This window comes from Littorina saxatilis, linkage group LG11, assembly GCF_037325665.1.
Source record: "Littorina saxatilis isolate snail1 linkage group LG11, US_GU_Lsax_2.0, whole genome shotgun sequence".
Lineage (NCBI taxonomy): Eukaryota > Metazoa > Mollusca > Gastropoda > Littorinimorpha > Littorinidae > Littorina > Littorina saxatilis.
In genome coordinates, this window is record NC_090255.1 from 15167107 (window position 1) to 15185143 (window position 18037).

The 18037-nt window shown below is 41.5% G+C and overlaps 1 protein-coding gene and 1 long non-coding RNA gene across 4 annotated transcripts in view; both read right to left on the bottom strand.

Moving 5' to 3' along the window:
- LOC138979840 (ATPase inhibitor mai-2, mitochondrial-like) overlaps positions 1 to 8950 on the bottom strand; it is a 41626-nt gene extending 32676 nt beyond the window's left edge. For 2 of the 3 annotated variants that reach the window (XM_070352594.1, XM_070352595.1), the window contains exons 1-2: positions 8793 to 8950; positions 2405 to 2453 (exon numbers count right to left, since the gene is read on the bottom strand). In XM_070352594.1, the coding sequence (XP_070208695.1) occupies positions 2405 to 2453; positions 8793 to 8830 (87 nt within the window). In that variant the 5' untranslated portion in view covers positions 8831 to 8950. The remainder of the gene's footprint in view (positions 1 to 2404; positions 2454 to 8792) is intronic. The other variant, XM_070352593.1, reaches the window with a different exon arrangement.
- Positions 1 to 18037, bottom strand: part of LOC138979842 (uncharacterized) — a 162212-nt gene that overhangs the window by 125832 nt on the left and 18343 nt on the right. The gene's annotated exons all lie outside the window — the stretch shown is intronic.

The following is an 18037-nucleotide window of genomic DNA, read 5'->3' on the forward strand; positions in this document are numbered from 1 at the left end:
CTCAGGCTTGGAGTTAACCGAAGCTTACGGATAGCGCTCAGCGAGTGACGCGCTACTTGTACAGGTTACGCAAGCTAAGACACCACCGCCTCAGGTGCTTAGCCGAGCGTTGCCTACAAAAAGAGTGGTGACAAAGGAGATTCAAAATTGAAACCCTCCGCAAGTCCACGACCCCGACAGAGGATCTAAGAACATAACATTCAAAGATTTTCCTTAGAAGGCTCAACTCAGCTGAAAATGACACAAACAGTGGCAAAGCTGAAGTAGGAGCTTCCCCATGAGATGTCAACGAAGGCCGAAGTGGGGCAAAAACATCGTTTGGGATAGATCCCAAAAAAGATGGAGGAGAAACGGCAGATGACGATTTTTTTTGTTTGTTTATTTGTTGCTTAACGTCCAGCCGACTACGCAGAGCCATATCAGGACGAGGAAGGGGGGGATGAAGGGGGCCACTTGTCAAGCGATTCCTGTTTACAAATGCACTAACCCATTACTTGTGTCCCAGCAGGCTTTAGTAAAACTAAATTAATACCTACTGGAAGATTACCAGTTTCCAGTATGTTAAAATAGGCTTAACCTATCTACTGCTGGACTTACATCAGAACACTAACAGATTAAACTATACATGAATCGCGAGACAAGCGGCAAGAGAAGAGATTTTTGGAAAAAATACAGGTGAATGAGCAAGAAGGCAGAAAAAAGAAAAGAATTCATGAAGAAAAAGAGAGCATGACAGGAAAGAGGAACCAAAAATCTACCTAACAGCAAACTAGAAAGCTCCTGCGGTTCCAAAAACAGGAGGGGCCTTTAATTTCATAACCGCAGTGCCCCACTGCGGGACGCAAAAGTAGTGCCGACACTAAACAGCTTCTTAAACCATGCGCTATCGAGGATTCAGGCTGTTGCTGGCTCGTTATTTGTTTGGTTGCTTGGTGTTTATCGAAAAATAACTAGCCCTACAAGCTTGCATAGGTAAAGTAGTAGAGGGGGGAATAAGCAGCCATAATACACATTTCGTACCAAACAAAGCGTTTGCCTTCTTTCATGTCTGTCTTATGTTTGAAACCATAACATCATGTAGGCAGAAGCGATGTCAGATAAAGGAACAGGCTTACTGTTTTGTCAGCAACATGCATGCTTCATGGCTGTGACCTAAGTTCATGTTTTTGGTACAAAAAGACTTAGTCTCGTCTTAAGTCTATGATTCTGCAGCATTTTTGTTGTTGCTAAGATTACAATATGTGTACAATACAATATACAGTGGAACCTCCCGTAACGACCTCTCCCAAGAACGACGCCCTCCTTTTTTCGACGACCGACTTACCAACTTAGGGTCAATAACGACTTTGACCTTTTAACCAGTGAGTGTCAAAGTTCGTAATTATGCAGCACACGCGGAACACGCACGTCATTAGTCACGCATCAAGAGTCAGTAGTGCGTGCAAGTCCAGTGGCCCGCGGCTGTCATCTTCTCACCTATTGCGGTCACAATTGAATGACTGCCCTCGAAGTGGGGGGGGGGGGGGGGGGGGGGGGGAGTAAGGGGATGGGAGCTGGTTGGGTAGGGGCAGTTAGAATGACTACTCAGTAATGAATTGCTGTGTGTATTGTGTGAGTGTGTGCTCATCAACTAAGATCTGGGTCAATGACCATACTTGCCAATGAGCAAGTTTTACCTATGGGATGGTCTCCTTTGATGTCAGAGAGGAAACTCTTCCTGTCTCAGGTTACAGATACTGACCTTCTTACCCGGGTTCAATCACAGTTTTATATAGTTTTATATATGAGACCGCGTGTGTGTGTGTGTGTGTGTGTGTTTGTGTTATGCCTGCCCGTCTGTGCGCTGGTGTATGCACGTACATCATGCTTATTCATATGCACATCAAATGGGAACAACAAGAAGGGCAAAGCCCATACGACTCACATGCTTGACCTTGACCTTTACATGACCTTGACCTTCAGGTTCAAGGTCAAATAACTAAACCTAGCAATGACATCATACACTAAGAACTGCTTTACACATTTTTCCTACCAAAATACATGTGACCTTGAATAGACTGATAGACTGAATAGTGTCCAAGAAATATCCAACGTTAAAGTTTTCCGGTCGGACGGCCGGACGGATGGACGGACGTCCGGCCGGCCGGCCGGCCGACTCGGGTGAGTACATAGACTCACTTTTGCTTCGCATGTGAGTCAAAAATAGGACAACGGACACAACTTTCAAGACTGAACTGCCCAACAGTTGCCACCCCTGTGAAAAAAATGATACCTCCCAAACTCCCAATAAAGACCCCTCCTTTTTACGACCGATTTTTCTGGACATTTTCAAGGTCGTTAGTGGGAGGTTTTACTGTACAATATAATACAGTACAATACACAATTATCGTCATGCTGTAGCTACCTTGCCAGCTCCGGATCCAAACTCCCCACCAACGGACATGAAGCGGACTCTGCAAAGATAACATGGACAACATGATGCGGTTTGCCTGACACATCGTTTTTCAGAGTAATCTCGCCAGCTATACAATATTTTGACATGTGAGTGAAAACAAAATTTGTTCCCCCAAAACAGAAGCTTCATAAAATAGTTCATTCAAGAGAACTCCTTATGTGACCTTCATCAATCCATTTAGTTATTCAACCCAAAGAATAATTCACATATATTCAAACTTGCACAACCCCAAACCTGCTTCCCACCACCATCACTAACTAGCCTGATGTACTCAACATCCACTAAATTTTGACAAGAGATTTTTTTTAACCCTTTCGCTGCCAATCAAAACTTACTTATGTGCATTCTTGATTGCCAGGGAATTTTGGAGTTCGGGGTGTAATAATTCACAAAAAATTCTAGCTCCAAACTGGCAGTAGGTAGGTAAGTAAAACCTATGTTATTTTTAAAGGAAATTGAACCAAGAATCTGTTTTTAGTGTCTAAACATGGAAATAATAATTAGTTTGGCTTATAATGATGTTCAAATATGAACTTTTGAAAAATCGGTCCGGCGCATCTTCCGGTGCCTGTGGATCAAACACAGGTGGCTGTTTTGCTTGCTCGAAGAAAGGATCATAATCTCTGTCATCTACCCGTTTCCAACGAATCGTCCGAAAGAAGATCTCCCCCTTCTGCTGTCAGTATCCATAATCATTTGCACCGCCTGTAGCGTCAGTCCGTCTTTGTTTTTTTCCTACTAGGGCCCGGTCGACTGTCACCGTTAGCCATTTTGACGAGTCGAGCCTTCTCTCCCCTTCACTGCCGCCAAGGCCAAAAATAGCCTTCAGACGCAAAACCGAGTCACCATTTATGTTTATTCATGAGAATGAGGTATCCTACCAAGCCATTGGCTGGTATTTGTGTGTCAGCAGTGACGTAGCATTTCTGGAAAATCCCTGAACTGTGATGACGGGTTTACGTAGGCGCTGCGGCTGCACAGGCACATGACGGGTATACCCGTCTTAAGGCAGTCAAGGGGTTAAAGAATCATAATAATTACTAATTTTCAAGACCAAATTGAGTTTTGGCTAGCCCAGACAAAATAGGTATACTCAGACACTTGTGTGACCTCATTTCTGACACTATGACATCATCACATGATGTCATCACCATAGTCTAACCAAGATTGTGACCAAATCAAACAATGACATCATTCAGCTTGATGACCTCAAGACTTATTTTCTTGATAGCTCAGTGAATATTTCAGGGGTGAAAATCTTCTCAACAGACCTGGGAACACCTGTTTGCACTTGGAGTATTCTCAAACAAACTTGGTGTATTTCCAGAAAAATGAGCGTACTCCACACAGCATTTGAACATCCATGATTTAAACACGGTTCACACGCGCCTGTCGCACCGTTTATTAAGTTTACCAAAACATTTAAAACAAATGTTTCTTTCAATGTTTTCTGACAAAAAACTGTAATCATGTGTCAAAGTATTGGATCGGCTTCGGGATGCACTTGTGAAGAAAAGTAGTCTAGGAATTTTTCTCGTCGTATTTTTTTTCCACTGACCGTACTGATCGTATTCTAGACAATCATGCGTACAAAATACGGCGAAATCGTATGGGTTCCCAGGTCTGTCTCAAGCAAACATTTTCATGCTGTGACTCTGAAATTTGATGAAAACAAGCCAAATTTTAGTCATGTCTGATGATTATCAACACAAACAATTGTGTGAAATTTGGAGGCTTTTGCTCCCAAAATAACTGAGAAAATATTAACGTTAAGTATTTACAAACATGACCCCGCTGTAACCCCAAAATGTGACAGAGGTCAACCAAACTAGGGTCACGTCGGTAGATTATCAAACCCTTGAAGTGTTTAAAGTTTCAAAGCTTTACACTAATCGTCATAAAAAACTTTACACATGCGTTTGAGGGCAGATCTTTCTGATGAGGCCGTTTATCGTAAAACCAATTATATGACTGGAAAGGGCGTTTATTCCCCTAACTTATTCAGAAAACAGATTGAGTTTACATGACGTAGTGTCGATACAGTGGAACCTACAGCACAAAATCAAATTCGCAAAATCAAGGTTCCCGCGTTAAAATTGACAACAAATCAGAACTGCTAAAACGAAACATGTTTAGGATGTCCTTAGATAGAACAATCAAATCTGCATCCAAATCAGTCAGTTTTGTTCACATATCTTGTCTACCAAGGACGCTACGGCATGCTGAGCAGTGTAGGTGTCAATCCTCTCAGAAGGCATAAAAGGCAGTTTTTGAAGCCGTTTTAGCGGGTAATGACAAAAAATGATACATTTGAGTAACTAGCCAACGCATTGTGTCATAAAGTAAATACGGAATTTCAAGTTGTTCTGATTTGTTGTCGATTTTATCGCGAGAACCTTGATTTTGCGCATTTGATTTTGGGGGGTGTCTATGTTGTAGGTTCCACTGTATCAACACTATGTCATGTAAACTCAATCTGTTTTCTGAATAAGTTAGGGGAATAAACATTCTCAATGTGTGTTAATGTCAGATATTCCATACAACCGAGAAAATATTGAGATAAAGGAGCTTTTTATCCAATGGAGTGATCCAAAATTGGTATAATATATTTAATACATACGAGTTTTGTTTCATGGCAGACCTGGGAACCCCTGTTTTGCACTTTGAGTATTCTCAAACAAACTTGGTGTATTTTCAAAAAAATGAGCGTACTCCACACAGCGTTTGCACATCCATGATTAAAACATGCCTCATGCGCGTCCGTCACACCGTTAATTAAGTTTACCTATACATTTAAAACAAATGCTTTTTTTCAATTTTTTCTGACAAAAACTGTACCGTATTTGACGGACTACAAGCCGCGACTTTAAAAAAAAAAAAATCGCATTGCGGCTTATAAAAAGATGCGGCTAAAACGTTACCTAAACTTGAATAGCATTCACCTAATGGAAGTCGCCGCGGATTTTCATTTCGCTCGATTAGCGATTACCGGTACTTTATTAGCTCTCTACTCAAGACTCGGCGCTTTTCTCTTTCATTCGCGAATCTTCGTTTGTCAACAAGTCGTCGTGACAAGCGTACAGAGAAACACCGGATGTATCAGGATCTCGCGCGTGCGAGATTTCGTTTTTTTGTGTCTTGCAATAGTTGGAGGAGCGAGAGCCACCATGTTGTGTTTTTGTCTGCTCGAAATGTGCGCAAAAGTTGTAAATCATCACAAAAAAGCTTATTCCGGGCGGGACTACATGTGTGTGTTGGTTACAAATTGTGTGTGTGTGGGTGATATTTTTCTTCAAACTTTTTCATTTTTCTTCTTTGTTTCACTTGTTTATTCTCGGAGCCGATTTCGCCAAATACCGTACTTTCGTTTGCCTGGTTGTTTTGATTGATTGACACGATCCGATTATATTTTTTTCGACAGCGGCTAATATAGTGACGTAATCATGTGCCAAAATACTGGATCGGCTTCAGAAAAGTAGTCTAGGAATTTTTCTCGTCATATTTTTTTCCCACTGACCATACTGAGCGTATTCTCGACAATCATGCGTACAAAATACGGCGAAATCGTATGGGTTCCCAGGTCTGCATGCTAAAAATACAACTGCAGGAAGCACCTTTTCTCTCATAATATGACATGGTTTCCATCCAAGTGTGGCACGAAAACCTCGTAAGTTTAATTTGAGAGGGGTTTTTTGCCGCTCACTTCAAACAAATGAAGATATGAGTTTTCTTAGCAAAAACGTTTCTTCACTTTAGAAAGCAGTTGGAGCTACAGTACAAGCTTTTATCACCACATGGGCAAACAAATAAGGGAGCTTACTGTTGTTTTAGTTCCAAAACCTCAAAAATTGAGATACGAGGTTTGTGAATTACAGCGACGATTAGCAGATCTGATATAATAAGAACTATTATTTGGAAGGACTATGCCTTTAAAATTTTATTGTTCAGAATACCTGGCGGCAATGACAGCACAAGTGGCACGAGGCAGGTAGTACGCCACAGATGACAACAAACCAACCTGCAGCAACAGGGCTATTCCATCAACATCACATGAGCTGCATCTTACCATTGCCAAAGCAGATGAAGTTTCTGCAAATCGCTAGTTTCCTTGAAGTCAACTGCCGCCACTTGGTTTGTGTAACTCGCAGTCGTTTGTTGTACAGTGGAACCCCCCTTTTAAGACCCCCAATTTAAGACTTCCTCCCTTTTAAGACCTTGTTTTTTCAGATGTTCTGTTCATAACCTCTGTAAATTTACCTCCATTTTAAGACTCCCTCCTTTTTAAGACCTGATTTTCTCAGATTTTTTAAGGTCTTAAAAGGGGGGTTCCACTGTATTTAAGATTCAGGGGCACACAATTACGTGCTATTGCAGATATGTAGAGTCCCTTTGAAACCGCAAACGACTCAATAAAGTGGGGCCCTGATATAACTTGGGGGTTGAATAAACCACAAGAACTGCCTAAGAGTTAGACCCATTTAAGTGATGTCAGTTTTAGTGGCATTTACCCAAGTAACAGGCATATTGAATTCCCACTGGGTTCCCAGTGGTGAATAAGTGGGAAGAGGATGGGAGAGTGGGCCCACTCCCATCCCACAGAACTCCCACAGTCAAAGCTATGGGAAGAAAGTGGTATAGACCTGGGCCATCCCTTAGTCTCTGGGAAACAAGCTTGCACTTCAACAGAAATGGGATAAAAGTGGGAATTCCCTCTTCGTTCCCACACAGCGTGCGAGGAAAATGTTCCGACGCTGCGAGCGCGAGTCACACTGCTTGAGTCTGCAAGTTGCTCCATCGAGATCGGTGATGTCACAGCACACGCTGTTTACACTAGACTCGTTTGAATCGTAGCAAACGTTGAAGGATACTATCATTCAAAATACACCAAAGTATTTTATATGTGTGTAATTATTGCAGTTCTGTTAATAACAACTGTTGTCTCTAGAATGGTTTATTTACTCACGTGATGACTAAATATTTTCAAGGATTCTTGTTTTCACTGCGGGACTATTATTCTGCCCTGTTCAGTTCCGCGTTGGGCCTGCCGATTGAGAGTGTTTGAAATTTGCTACAATTGCCGGCGAATAGACTGTGAATACGTTCCGTGTGCGCGAGTATTGCATGTGCATGGATCAAAGATTACATCTGAAGAACACCGAGTAATATAATGGCAGCTTCATATTCAACAAAGCGAAGACGATCAGTGGGATTACTGTCAAACTCGAAGGTTGATGAACGCATCAACACGGCTTTCCCACGTGGCTGCGCGCGCGCTCGTAATCCGGCGTCAAGTTGATTTGAGTGATTAAAAACTAGTGTGTGTGTGTGCTTCAATATGTATATATATATGTGTGTATCTGTTGTTCTTGTTTTTTCTTTTCTTTATACATTTGATGATTTTTAAATTTGCAGGACTCTTGAGACGTTCGCAAGAACCCAGTCCTCTACGGAAGTCAGAAGAAGAAGAATTAAGAAGTTCCACACATTTCCGATAAACCCCACTTGTTTCCCACCTGAATCCCACTTGCTTCCCACCTGAATCCCACTCGCTTTCTACCTGAATCCCACTCATTTTCCACCCGTGAATCCCACTCGTTTCCCACCCTGATCCCACTCGTGCCCCACCCGTTTCCCAGTCGTGTCCCATCCGTTTTCCACTCGTGTCCCATTTACTTCCCACTGGGCTCCTACTGGAAGCTGTAATCAAATCCCACATGGCGCCCATGTGGGACTTCCCACAACGTCACCATGTGGGATCCCACTTGGGGCCCACATGGGATCCATGTGGGAAGGTTACTTGGGTAATGCTGTTGAATGCTATTGCTAGTGTATTCCATCAGGTAAAGTAATGCTGTTTTACTTTTAGTGACAATAATTATGTCATCCTTCTGTAAACCTCCTGTGAGGTGGAGTTGGCCTTTTAAGTTTAAATGTAAGCCAAGTACCTGGTGCCGGTGTTTTTCTACAGTTCATATCTTTTAAGTTTCTTGCTATTGTGACGGAAACAAGAATCACAGTTATCACGCTGCACTTTTAGCGGGCCCGCCAATGACATTTTGCGGAACATATTGTTTTGTAAATAGTGTTTACAAAGACTTTTTTCTTTGTCGCAAATCTTCTCTCCTGTTTAATGTGACAAAGTAAGACAAAAACACAAGGAGCTCGTTCTACATGTCTGCATAACCCCTGTATAACTGCAACGCAGAGCTCAGCGACGGTTGACCCAGGCAAGGTCAATGAACGTCGCACAACAAAACAGAAATAACAACGTATTTTCCATTACTACAATGCCTGAAAATCTGTACAGCTCAGCTATCGCTACGATTCTAGTTTTTACCCGGCAAGGCGCAGTGTCAGTGGCAACCTCGATGCCATGTTGCGATGATGAAGGTCGTTGGTTCTCTCTCAAACCGTCTCAAATGGGCAGATGTATGGGAGGCGATGCACGTAGAATCCGAAATTTGTAAATGATAGAGTTCTTTCCCTTGGATGAAAAAAAATGAAAAAAACATCGGCTTGACTGCACTTTCAAATTGCATGGGAAGTCCAAAACCCTACTCCAAGTACTGGTTTATCTGCGCTGACGTTTAATACACTAATTTTGATACAATGACAATGGTGTCGTGACCTGTTTAAGATCATTAGAGGCTGGAGTCTACCTTTGAGAGCCGAGTATAAAGTAGGCTAAATTTGAAATACAACTTAGATAACTGACTCGCCCACAGTCCCACAGAAAGAAAAAAAAAGCAATTATTAAGACATTATTAATGATATTATGCATGTATGTTTGTATGCATGTAACCCGATTATGTAATGAACAATATGCGGTGAATGTCAGAGACAGAGAGAGAGAGAGCGAGAGAGAGCGTATGCGTGGCCGCAGAGTAGTCGGTGTCTTACAGAAGGAAGCGTTTGCTGCTGCTTACATCACGTTTACATTTTAAGGAAGACATTTTCATATCTTATTATAGGCCTTTTACGGGTTGATTAATAATGAAATCAATTGTAATGTATTTATAACTAATAATGGACACATCATAGTGATCGAGTGCATGAATGTGGATAGGCCTATAGTGTAGGGCCTACCCGCTATGTGAGGCGGTGCGGGTATGGATGTTCGGTGTGGTTTAGGATATGTTGTGCAGATGAATTCTATGTGTTTATTTATGTTTTGAGAGCGATGTAATATATTTGCATGTATACGAGCTAAAAGAGATATTTCTTTTTGTCTCACTGACATTCAGATAATAAAGTTAATTGAATTGAATTGCCACTCGATCAGTAATCCAGAGGCATGTAAATGCATGCATTATCACGGTGTGTCAACTGATTCCGTTCATCCACCGGATGTTTCCGTTCATCCGCAGGATGTGTCCGTTCATACAGCCCCATTTTCGTCACTTGCTTCGGGAAAAACGTTGTGGTAAGTCGTGTGGGCAGCGCGCTTGTGTGATATTGAAAGAATAAGGTAGCGAAATGGTTGGGCTATGTGTACGATAAGTACCAAGGTGCTAGTGAATCCTAATAATAACACACGCGGGCCGAACGTGGCAAAATTGCCTGATTTTTTAACATTTTCTTGTTTTTCTCGCTCTGTTATCGAATCTGACCCTTGATTTGCACATGATCACCAAAACCATTGCCTGTTACGACATTTCGCTTGAACAGAAGTTTATAGAAACCCATGGCTTTTGTACAATCACTTTTCTTTTGAAAACATACAGATTCCGTTCATACCCCATGTTTCCGTTCGTACAAAAGTGCATGTTTCCCTTCGTACGAAAAGCGTTTCCGTTCATACACATTCGTTAGACTAGAGTGAAACAGGCCCCCACTACAAGTTCTGTGTATTCCAATCGTTTTCAAATAGCACAAAGTACGAATGCGTGTGATATTGGACCTATGTGAACCATAAGACGAATTGAATTTGCAAAAAAACAGTTTCAGTTGTGTCCGTTCGTACTGATTTTGACGGGAAAATGTGTCCGTTCGTACCACTTTCATCAAATTGTTTCCCTTCGTACCCTTTTCAGTAATGTGTTCAGTGACGGAGCTTTCTGTGTGTTTTGATAAGAACGAAGATTGATTTGTGCAGTTGTGCTTGCTTTGCAGCACTGCAACTAAGACTGAACTAAGTAACATGTACATTTGTATGTTACTCCTATCATGCCATTTGCTTCACCTGTGATAATCATGAGCAGAATTTAGACAAATCAAGAAAAAACATTATCCAGGCTCTATCAGTCCTTTTTACATTTAGTCAAGTTTTGACTTAATGTTTGAACATAAATGGGGAATCGAAACGAGGATCGTGGTTTATGTGTGTGTGTGTGTGTGTGTGTATGCGTGCGTGCGTGTGCGTGCGTGCGTGTGTGTGTGTGTGTGTGTGTGTGTGTGTGTGTGTGTGTGTGTGTGCCGTGTGTGTGTGCGTGCGTGCGTGCGTGTAGAGCGAAACTACTGGACCGATCTTTATGAAATTTTACATGAGAGTTCCTGGGATTGATATCCCCGGACGTGTTTTTCTTTTTTTCGATAAATATTTTTGATGACGTCATATCCAGCTTTTTGTAAAAGTTGAGGCGGCACTGTCACACCCTCATTTTTCAATCAAATTGATTGAATATTTTGGCCAAGCAATCTTCGACGAAGGCCGGACTTCGGTATTGCATTTCAGATTGGTGGCTTAAAAATTAGTTAATGACTTTGGTCATTAAAAATCTGAAAATTGTAAAAAAACAAAAGTTTTATAAAACGATCTAAATTTACGTTCATCTTATTCCTCATCATTTTCTCATTCTAAAAACATATAAATATGTTATATTTGGATTAAAAACAAGCTCTGAAAATTAAAAATATACAAATTATTATCAAAATTAAATTGTCGAAATCAAATTTAAAACACTTTCATCTTAATCCTTGTCGGTTCCTGATTCCAAAAACATATAGATATGATATGTTTGGATTAAAAACACGCTCAGAAAGTTAAAACGAAGATGGTACAGAAAAGCGTGCTATCCTTCTCAGCGCTACTACTACCCCGCTCTTCTTGTCAATTTCACTGCCTTTGTCATGAGCGGTGGACTGACGATGCTACGAGTATACGGTCTTGCTGAAAAATTGCATTGCCTTCAGTTTCATTCTGACAGCTTGACTAAATGTTGTATTTTCGCCTTACGCGACTTGTTTTATAAATGTCTTTGATGACGTCATATCCAACTTTTTGTAAAAGTTGAGGCCGCACTGTCACACCCTCATTTTTTTATCAAATTGATTTTAAAACTTTAGCCAGGCAACCCCCGTACTATGGGATTGCATTTCAGCTTCAAAGCTTAAAAAATGATAAAAAAAAAGTTTGGTCATTAAAAATCTGAAAATGCTAAAAGACTGAATGTCTAGGTTTAGCTTGCAGAAAGCATATTTTGAACAGGTTTCACATAAGTTTAGATCTTTGAAATGACATTGTGTAAGGAAACTGGAAGAAGACACACTTATCAAAATGTTTGCTCTTCAGTAAGATTTTAAATAGGGATGGTATTGCACCAGAAAAGCCACAGTCGCGTGTTGTTGCACTCATGAACAACATGCATTATGGGTTATACATAAGTCGAATTAGGGGTATTAAAATGCTAATTGCACAAGCTTTCTACCAAAAATCACAAACGTCATGAAAAGCGTACGAAGGGAAACAATTTGATGAAAGTGGTACGAACAGACACATTTTCCCGTCAAAATCAGTACGAACGGACACAAAACTGTTTTTTGCAAATTCAATTCATCTTATGGTTCACATAGGTCTAATATCACACGCATTCGTACTTTGTGCTATTTGAAGACGATTGGAATACACAGAACTTGTAGTGGGGGCCTGTTTCACTCTGATCTAACGAATGTGTATGAACGGAAACGCATTTTGTACGAAGGGAAACATGCACTTTTGTACGAACGGAAACATGGGGTATGAACGGAATCTGTATGTTTTCAAAAGACAAGTGATTGTACAAAAGCCATGGGTTTCTATAAACTTCTGTTCAAGCGAAATGTCGTAACAGGCAATGGTTTTGGTGATCATGTGCAAATCAGGGGTCAGATTCGATAACAGAGCGAGAAAAACAAGAAAATGTTAAAAAATCAGGCAATTTTGCCACGTTCGGCCCGCGTGTGTTATTATTAGGATTCACTAGCACCTTGGTACTTATCGTACACATAGCCCAACCATTTCGCTACCTTATTCTTTCAATATCACACAAGCGCGCTGCCCACACGACTTACTACAACGTTTTTCCCGAAGCAAGTGACAAAAATGGGGCTGTATGAACGGACACATCCTGCGGATGAACGGAAACATCCGGTGGATGAACGGAATCAGTTGACACACCGTGATTATGTGTGCATATGGTGTGCATGTGTTTTTGTATTACGTTATGTGTGTGTGTGCTTTTTGGTATTTAACTCGCATCCCAGGCAGTGACAAATTAGGACTGATATAATTTCTTCATAAGTGTTATGATCAATTATGTATCCTGAATAAACTTGACGGGTACCTATAAAGGGCGAAAAGACAACTAAAGACGGCTAAAGACAACTAAAGACGGCTAAAGACGGCTAAAGACAGCTAAAGACAACTAAAGACGGCTAAAGACAGCTAAAGACAACTTATGAATTATTTCAGAATTTGTGTGTAGCTATTTTTTTTTAATGTTTTCCCACCCCTCGATCGTTCTTATTCATCGTAATACCAAGATGGGCAATCCAGGGAACTACATCCGGCTCTGTCCACAGGAGATGGCCAAAGTCAAAGAAGGTTTGAAGACAAAGAGGCCTGCTGAAGTGTACAGGGATGCTGATGCATTAAATGGGCCAAGAAATAAACAGCAAGTCTACAATGCCAGTTGCCGACTGAACAAGGAATCGTTGCCAGCAGGAAGACAGCATAGTACCAATTTTGCAGACCAAGTGAGTGCCGTAGAAGGTATGCAGGACAATATGCCATTCATTCGTCGAGTCATCAAGCTGCCTTCCAAGCCCCCCACTATCATCTGTTATACATTAGACGTAGTTTCAGATATGGTTCGCTTCTGTGGCCCCGCACTCTCCTGCCAGTCAACAGTATTGGGGGTTGATAAGACGTTCAATTTGGGACCGCTACATGTGACCCCGACGGTCTTCAAAAACCTAAGTGTCACAAAACGATCTGACGGCGATCATCCCATATTTCCAGGCCCGACCTTCATCCATGGATCAAGTGACACGGAAATGTACAATGAGTTTTTCCGTCACCTTGCAGGCCTTTTCCAGCCTCTGCCACGCCTGTTATAGGAAGCGACGAGGAAGGCGCCATCCGCCGAGCTGCTCAGCAAGCATTCCCGCGTAGCCTGAGACTTTGTGTACAAAACACGTAAAGGACAACTTCAACAACTTCCTCAAGGACCAAGGTATGAGAAAACAAGAACGCAAGGCGTTGAAGGGAGAAGTATTTGGAGACGATGGGATTTTGAAGAACAGCCGTTCTACACAAGAAATAAACGACGGTTTGAGACATCTGGCTGCCAGATACCCTCCAAACGGGACCGCTCCAAACCCCATCAAGAAAAGACTGGAAAAACTCACTCATCTTTTGGAGGACAACTTCCGAGCTTTGGACAAACCAGGGCTGCTGATGCAACATGCCCTTTGGACGAACAATAACTCAGAATCGTTCAACCACGTTTTGAAACAAGAAACGTCCTGGAAATCCTGTCAGCTTCCGAGGTTGGTCTCCATACTGCACGATGTTGTAGTTGAGAAGTACCGCGAAGTCGAGAGGTGTTTCCTTGGTCTGGGAGAATACCAACTTGCAGAGGAGTACAAGACTTTCAACTTGAGACGGGATGACTGGTTGAGCAAATCAGCTGCCCAGAGGTCAAAACACTTCAAACGCTTCATGTCAACAAGCACGAATCCAGGGCGGGTGACGTCAACGGACGGGAAAACAACGGCACGTGCTCCTGCGCACAAGGGTCGCAAGCCAGGCCAAAGCTAGAAAACGGCCACGAGCCGACCGCACCACGCGACGATAAGAAGAAGAAGAAGAAGAAGAAGAAGTGTGTGTGTGTGTGTGTGTGTGTGTGTGTGTGTGCCTTGTGTGTGATGAGCTTTTCAGTGGCAGTATGACTCGAAAATGAGCTGTTTGGTTATCGTGGGGTGAATCTGATTACATTTGCTTGAATACCGTACTTTCGGGACTATAACTTATAAGGCGCGTTTTTGGGTTTTTTCATCGTTAATCGTGTTGAATCGTGTAAAAAACGATTTTTTTCGATTTTTTTTTTTTTAATATGGGGGTGCGCCGTATATAGAAAGGTGCGCCCTATAGTCCCGAAAGTACGGTAAATTATAATGTTGCTTCAGTTGATATTGTTCGTCATCAAACTGCATCGCTATTATTTGAAACATTCTTAGACATTGTTTTTTATCATGTCTGTCGACTCTGAATTCGATTAAAAAAAAAGCTTGTTTTAGTTGTCTTTAGCCGTCTTTAGCTGTCTTTAGCCGTCTTTAGTTGTCTTTAGCTGTCTTTAGTTGTCTTTAGCCGTCTTTAGTTGTCCGTTTAGCTGTCTTTAGTTGTCTTTTCGCCCTTGACCGTACTGCAACTCATTGCTTGCCGCTAACCTCCCCACTGAACTCGGAACTTTACTAGTATTGCTTACAGAGCCGGTGTTCAATCAGAATAGTGCCACAATGCTCATTCTACAGAAGTCAAAGAAAGACCATGTCCGACTTCCCTATACTTACCACCCTTCATTTGCTTCTATCTAGTGAAGTGCAGAATCGAGTACAAGCTGGCTGTGTTAGGGTGTTGCTGTTTGAGAAATCACTGAACCCCCCCTATCTGTCCAATTCCCTCAGTATCTACGAGCCATCCCGTTTCCTCAGATCCTCCTCTGTCTGAAAAACTACTCCGCAAAACCTTTGGTGAAAGAACCCTTAGGCATCAGATTCCCACCGTGTGGAAATACACTTTCAAATTCTATCCGTGATTCCAGCAGCCTTTCTGTGTCCTTCAAACTCAAAACATACCGCTGTTTTGTAAAGCCTAACATAACCAGGCTATACTCTAGACTCTTCAATAAACACTGTTTCTGCATTTGACCTGTCTATACCCTGTACTTGATGGTCTCTCTTTCAATGCCTTGACAATGGTTATGACTCGCGCACAGGTTTGTTGTTTCTGTTAGGCTGTCTCTTCGTCTCTGTCTTTCTCTCTCTGTCTGTCTGTCTGTCTGTCTATCTGTCTCAGTCTCTCTCTCCCCCTCTTTGTCTCGAAGCAATCAAATGCAGAAATACCCGGTAAATTTCTACTGTATCTACCGGTACTTGATTTTCAAAATTTCAAGACTCTTATACTGGAATAGTCAAAGGAACCAATCAAGTTAAGAGATACCCAATAGATTTGCTAATTTTCAGATTTTACCGAGTAAAAAGTCAGTTTCGGCACTTGTGGGGGCATTTTCTACCCGGTATTTTGATACGGAATGGCTCGAGAACCGGCAGTCAGCGGTATCTCACAAAATATACATTCCTAATTTCCCCTTCTCTGGCAAGTAGCCGTTCCGAGCTCAGTTGTAAGTGAACTGTGCAATGGTTTGTGAGGTCATAGGTTTGAGCCCTGCCTTCGCGTTTTTATTTTATTTTATTTTAAATATCTGTTTAACTTCTTTTTTCTCCTTTCTTTTATTTTGCGCTATTCTTCTTTATTCCAAAGCATTTCAGTAATCGAACTGAGATTGTAACAACAAAGCTCACGAGTCACTGATTAGGCATCAAGTTGTCACTGAATTCGTCTGCGAACCAAGCAACGTTAATCGCTGGTCCCGATCGAGGCCGCTAGACCGAGCAGCATTAGTTAACAAAATGCAGAGCCGGCTTCGACAGAATCTCTGACACCTGCAATACAAACCGCATCTCTCGCTATGGTCAGTTGCTTATCAGTGATCGCGCTATTACCGAAATACAAGTCTTTCTGAGTAAAACTTATTAGCATTAATCTTTCAACAACAAAAAAAGCAAAGACCACATTTTTTTTAATCAGTTCAACTATAGAAAAAAATCTTTTAAGAACGACCCACCGGACTTCGAAAAATAAAGGTAGCTTGTGGAGAGTGCCAGTCCCGGGCCTGGGGGCTCCGTAATACATTTATAGGCTCCGTAATACATGTATAACCAACTCGCCGCATATGGATCGAACGCCAAAACGGACTTCTACCGGTAGATTAGCAAATCTTCTCTGAACTTGATTGGTTAGGATATAGGCCCCGAAATTTCGAGGTCGTTTGTTCGAATCTCTGTCGAGACGTTTGTTTGTTCCCCTCGATCACTTTTGAAAATAAAGTAGGCTCAGTCCTGAGAGAGCAAACAGGAAGTTATCAGTGCAAAAGTCAGGCGTTGAATGAAGCTATCAAGGTCATGCGGGCAGCGTGTAAAGGATTCTTAACCCTATCTTTTTAAACTCGTAGCCCCGGACAGTCATAAATAGAGGACAGCTTCAAGCCAAAGGGGTTGAACTATTTGTATAATTAATCTTTTTTTGGTGTGCTTCTCTGTACATTGTATTTTGAATTTCACGTACTCTATGTGTGTAGAGAATCTTGTAAATCTCGTATTAGTTTAATTTGATTTGGCATTGTGAACAGAATAATTTCTTTGTTTATGTTTTTGTGAGGCGCTTAGAACTATTTTAGGATTTGCGCCATACAAGTATCCTCACTAGTATTACATGTAGTATTATTACATTTCCTAGACTCATATTCCGTTACTTCCATAGGAGAGTTTACCATGCTTCCTGGGACATTGTCACATAGCTGTCTAATAGTAATACTTTCTTACTACTAGTACAGTCAATGCACTCTCATTTCCTTTGTCTGGAGCAGCATGCTCGCTGTACGAGAAGAAAAAATTCTGTTTGTTGCATTCAGACAATAACGTTACATTGAATTGAATTGAATTGAATTGAATTGAATACATTCCTTTCACTGAAAGTCACTGAACTGATTATCTCCTGTAAGAGTCTTTTTACTTCGACCTCAACACCTGCTGTTCATCTCAAGGCTTTTTTCAGGGGCAAGTATGATGTTGGGGATTTGGACAGAGAATAAACAACACTCAAGTGTTGAAAATCATGCAAAAGAATTACCTCTCTTCAGCATTCAGGTTGTTATTTATTATCCACATATTCTAACAGACAATGCAACTGAGAGCCCTCAAGAAGTTGTGCTCAGGCAAGTATGAGATTGCTACGTCACAAGAGGAGATAATCGCAGCAATTAAGCTCTCCTACTAGTGTTTAGGTTTTAAGTAACATTGCGTTTCTGTTCGACTTTTGCTGAGATTTTGCACACAATACACGTACCACTTTAATTCATTTCTCAACAGAAATCACACCAGCATTTCTAGACTATTACAAAGCTTTTTCAACTACTGTTGAACAAATTATCATTAAGGTTGAAGGGGTCTGTATTGACCAAAAGTGGACGGATTCCCTGTGGCTGGATTTTTGGTAGGCGTTTTCCCTGTATACCGGGAATACACCCTGTTGCATTCCCTGTA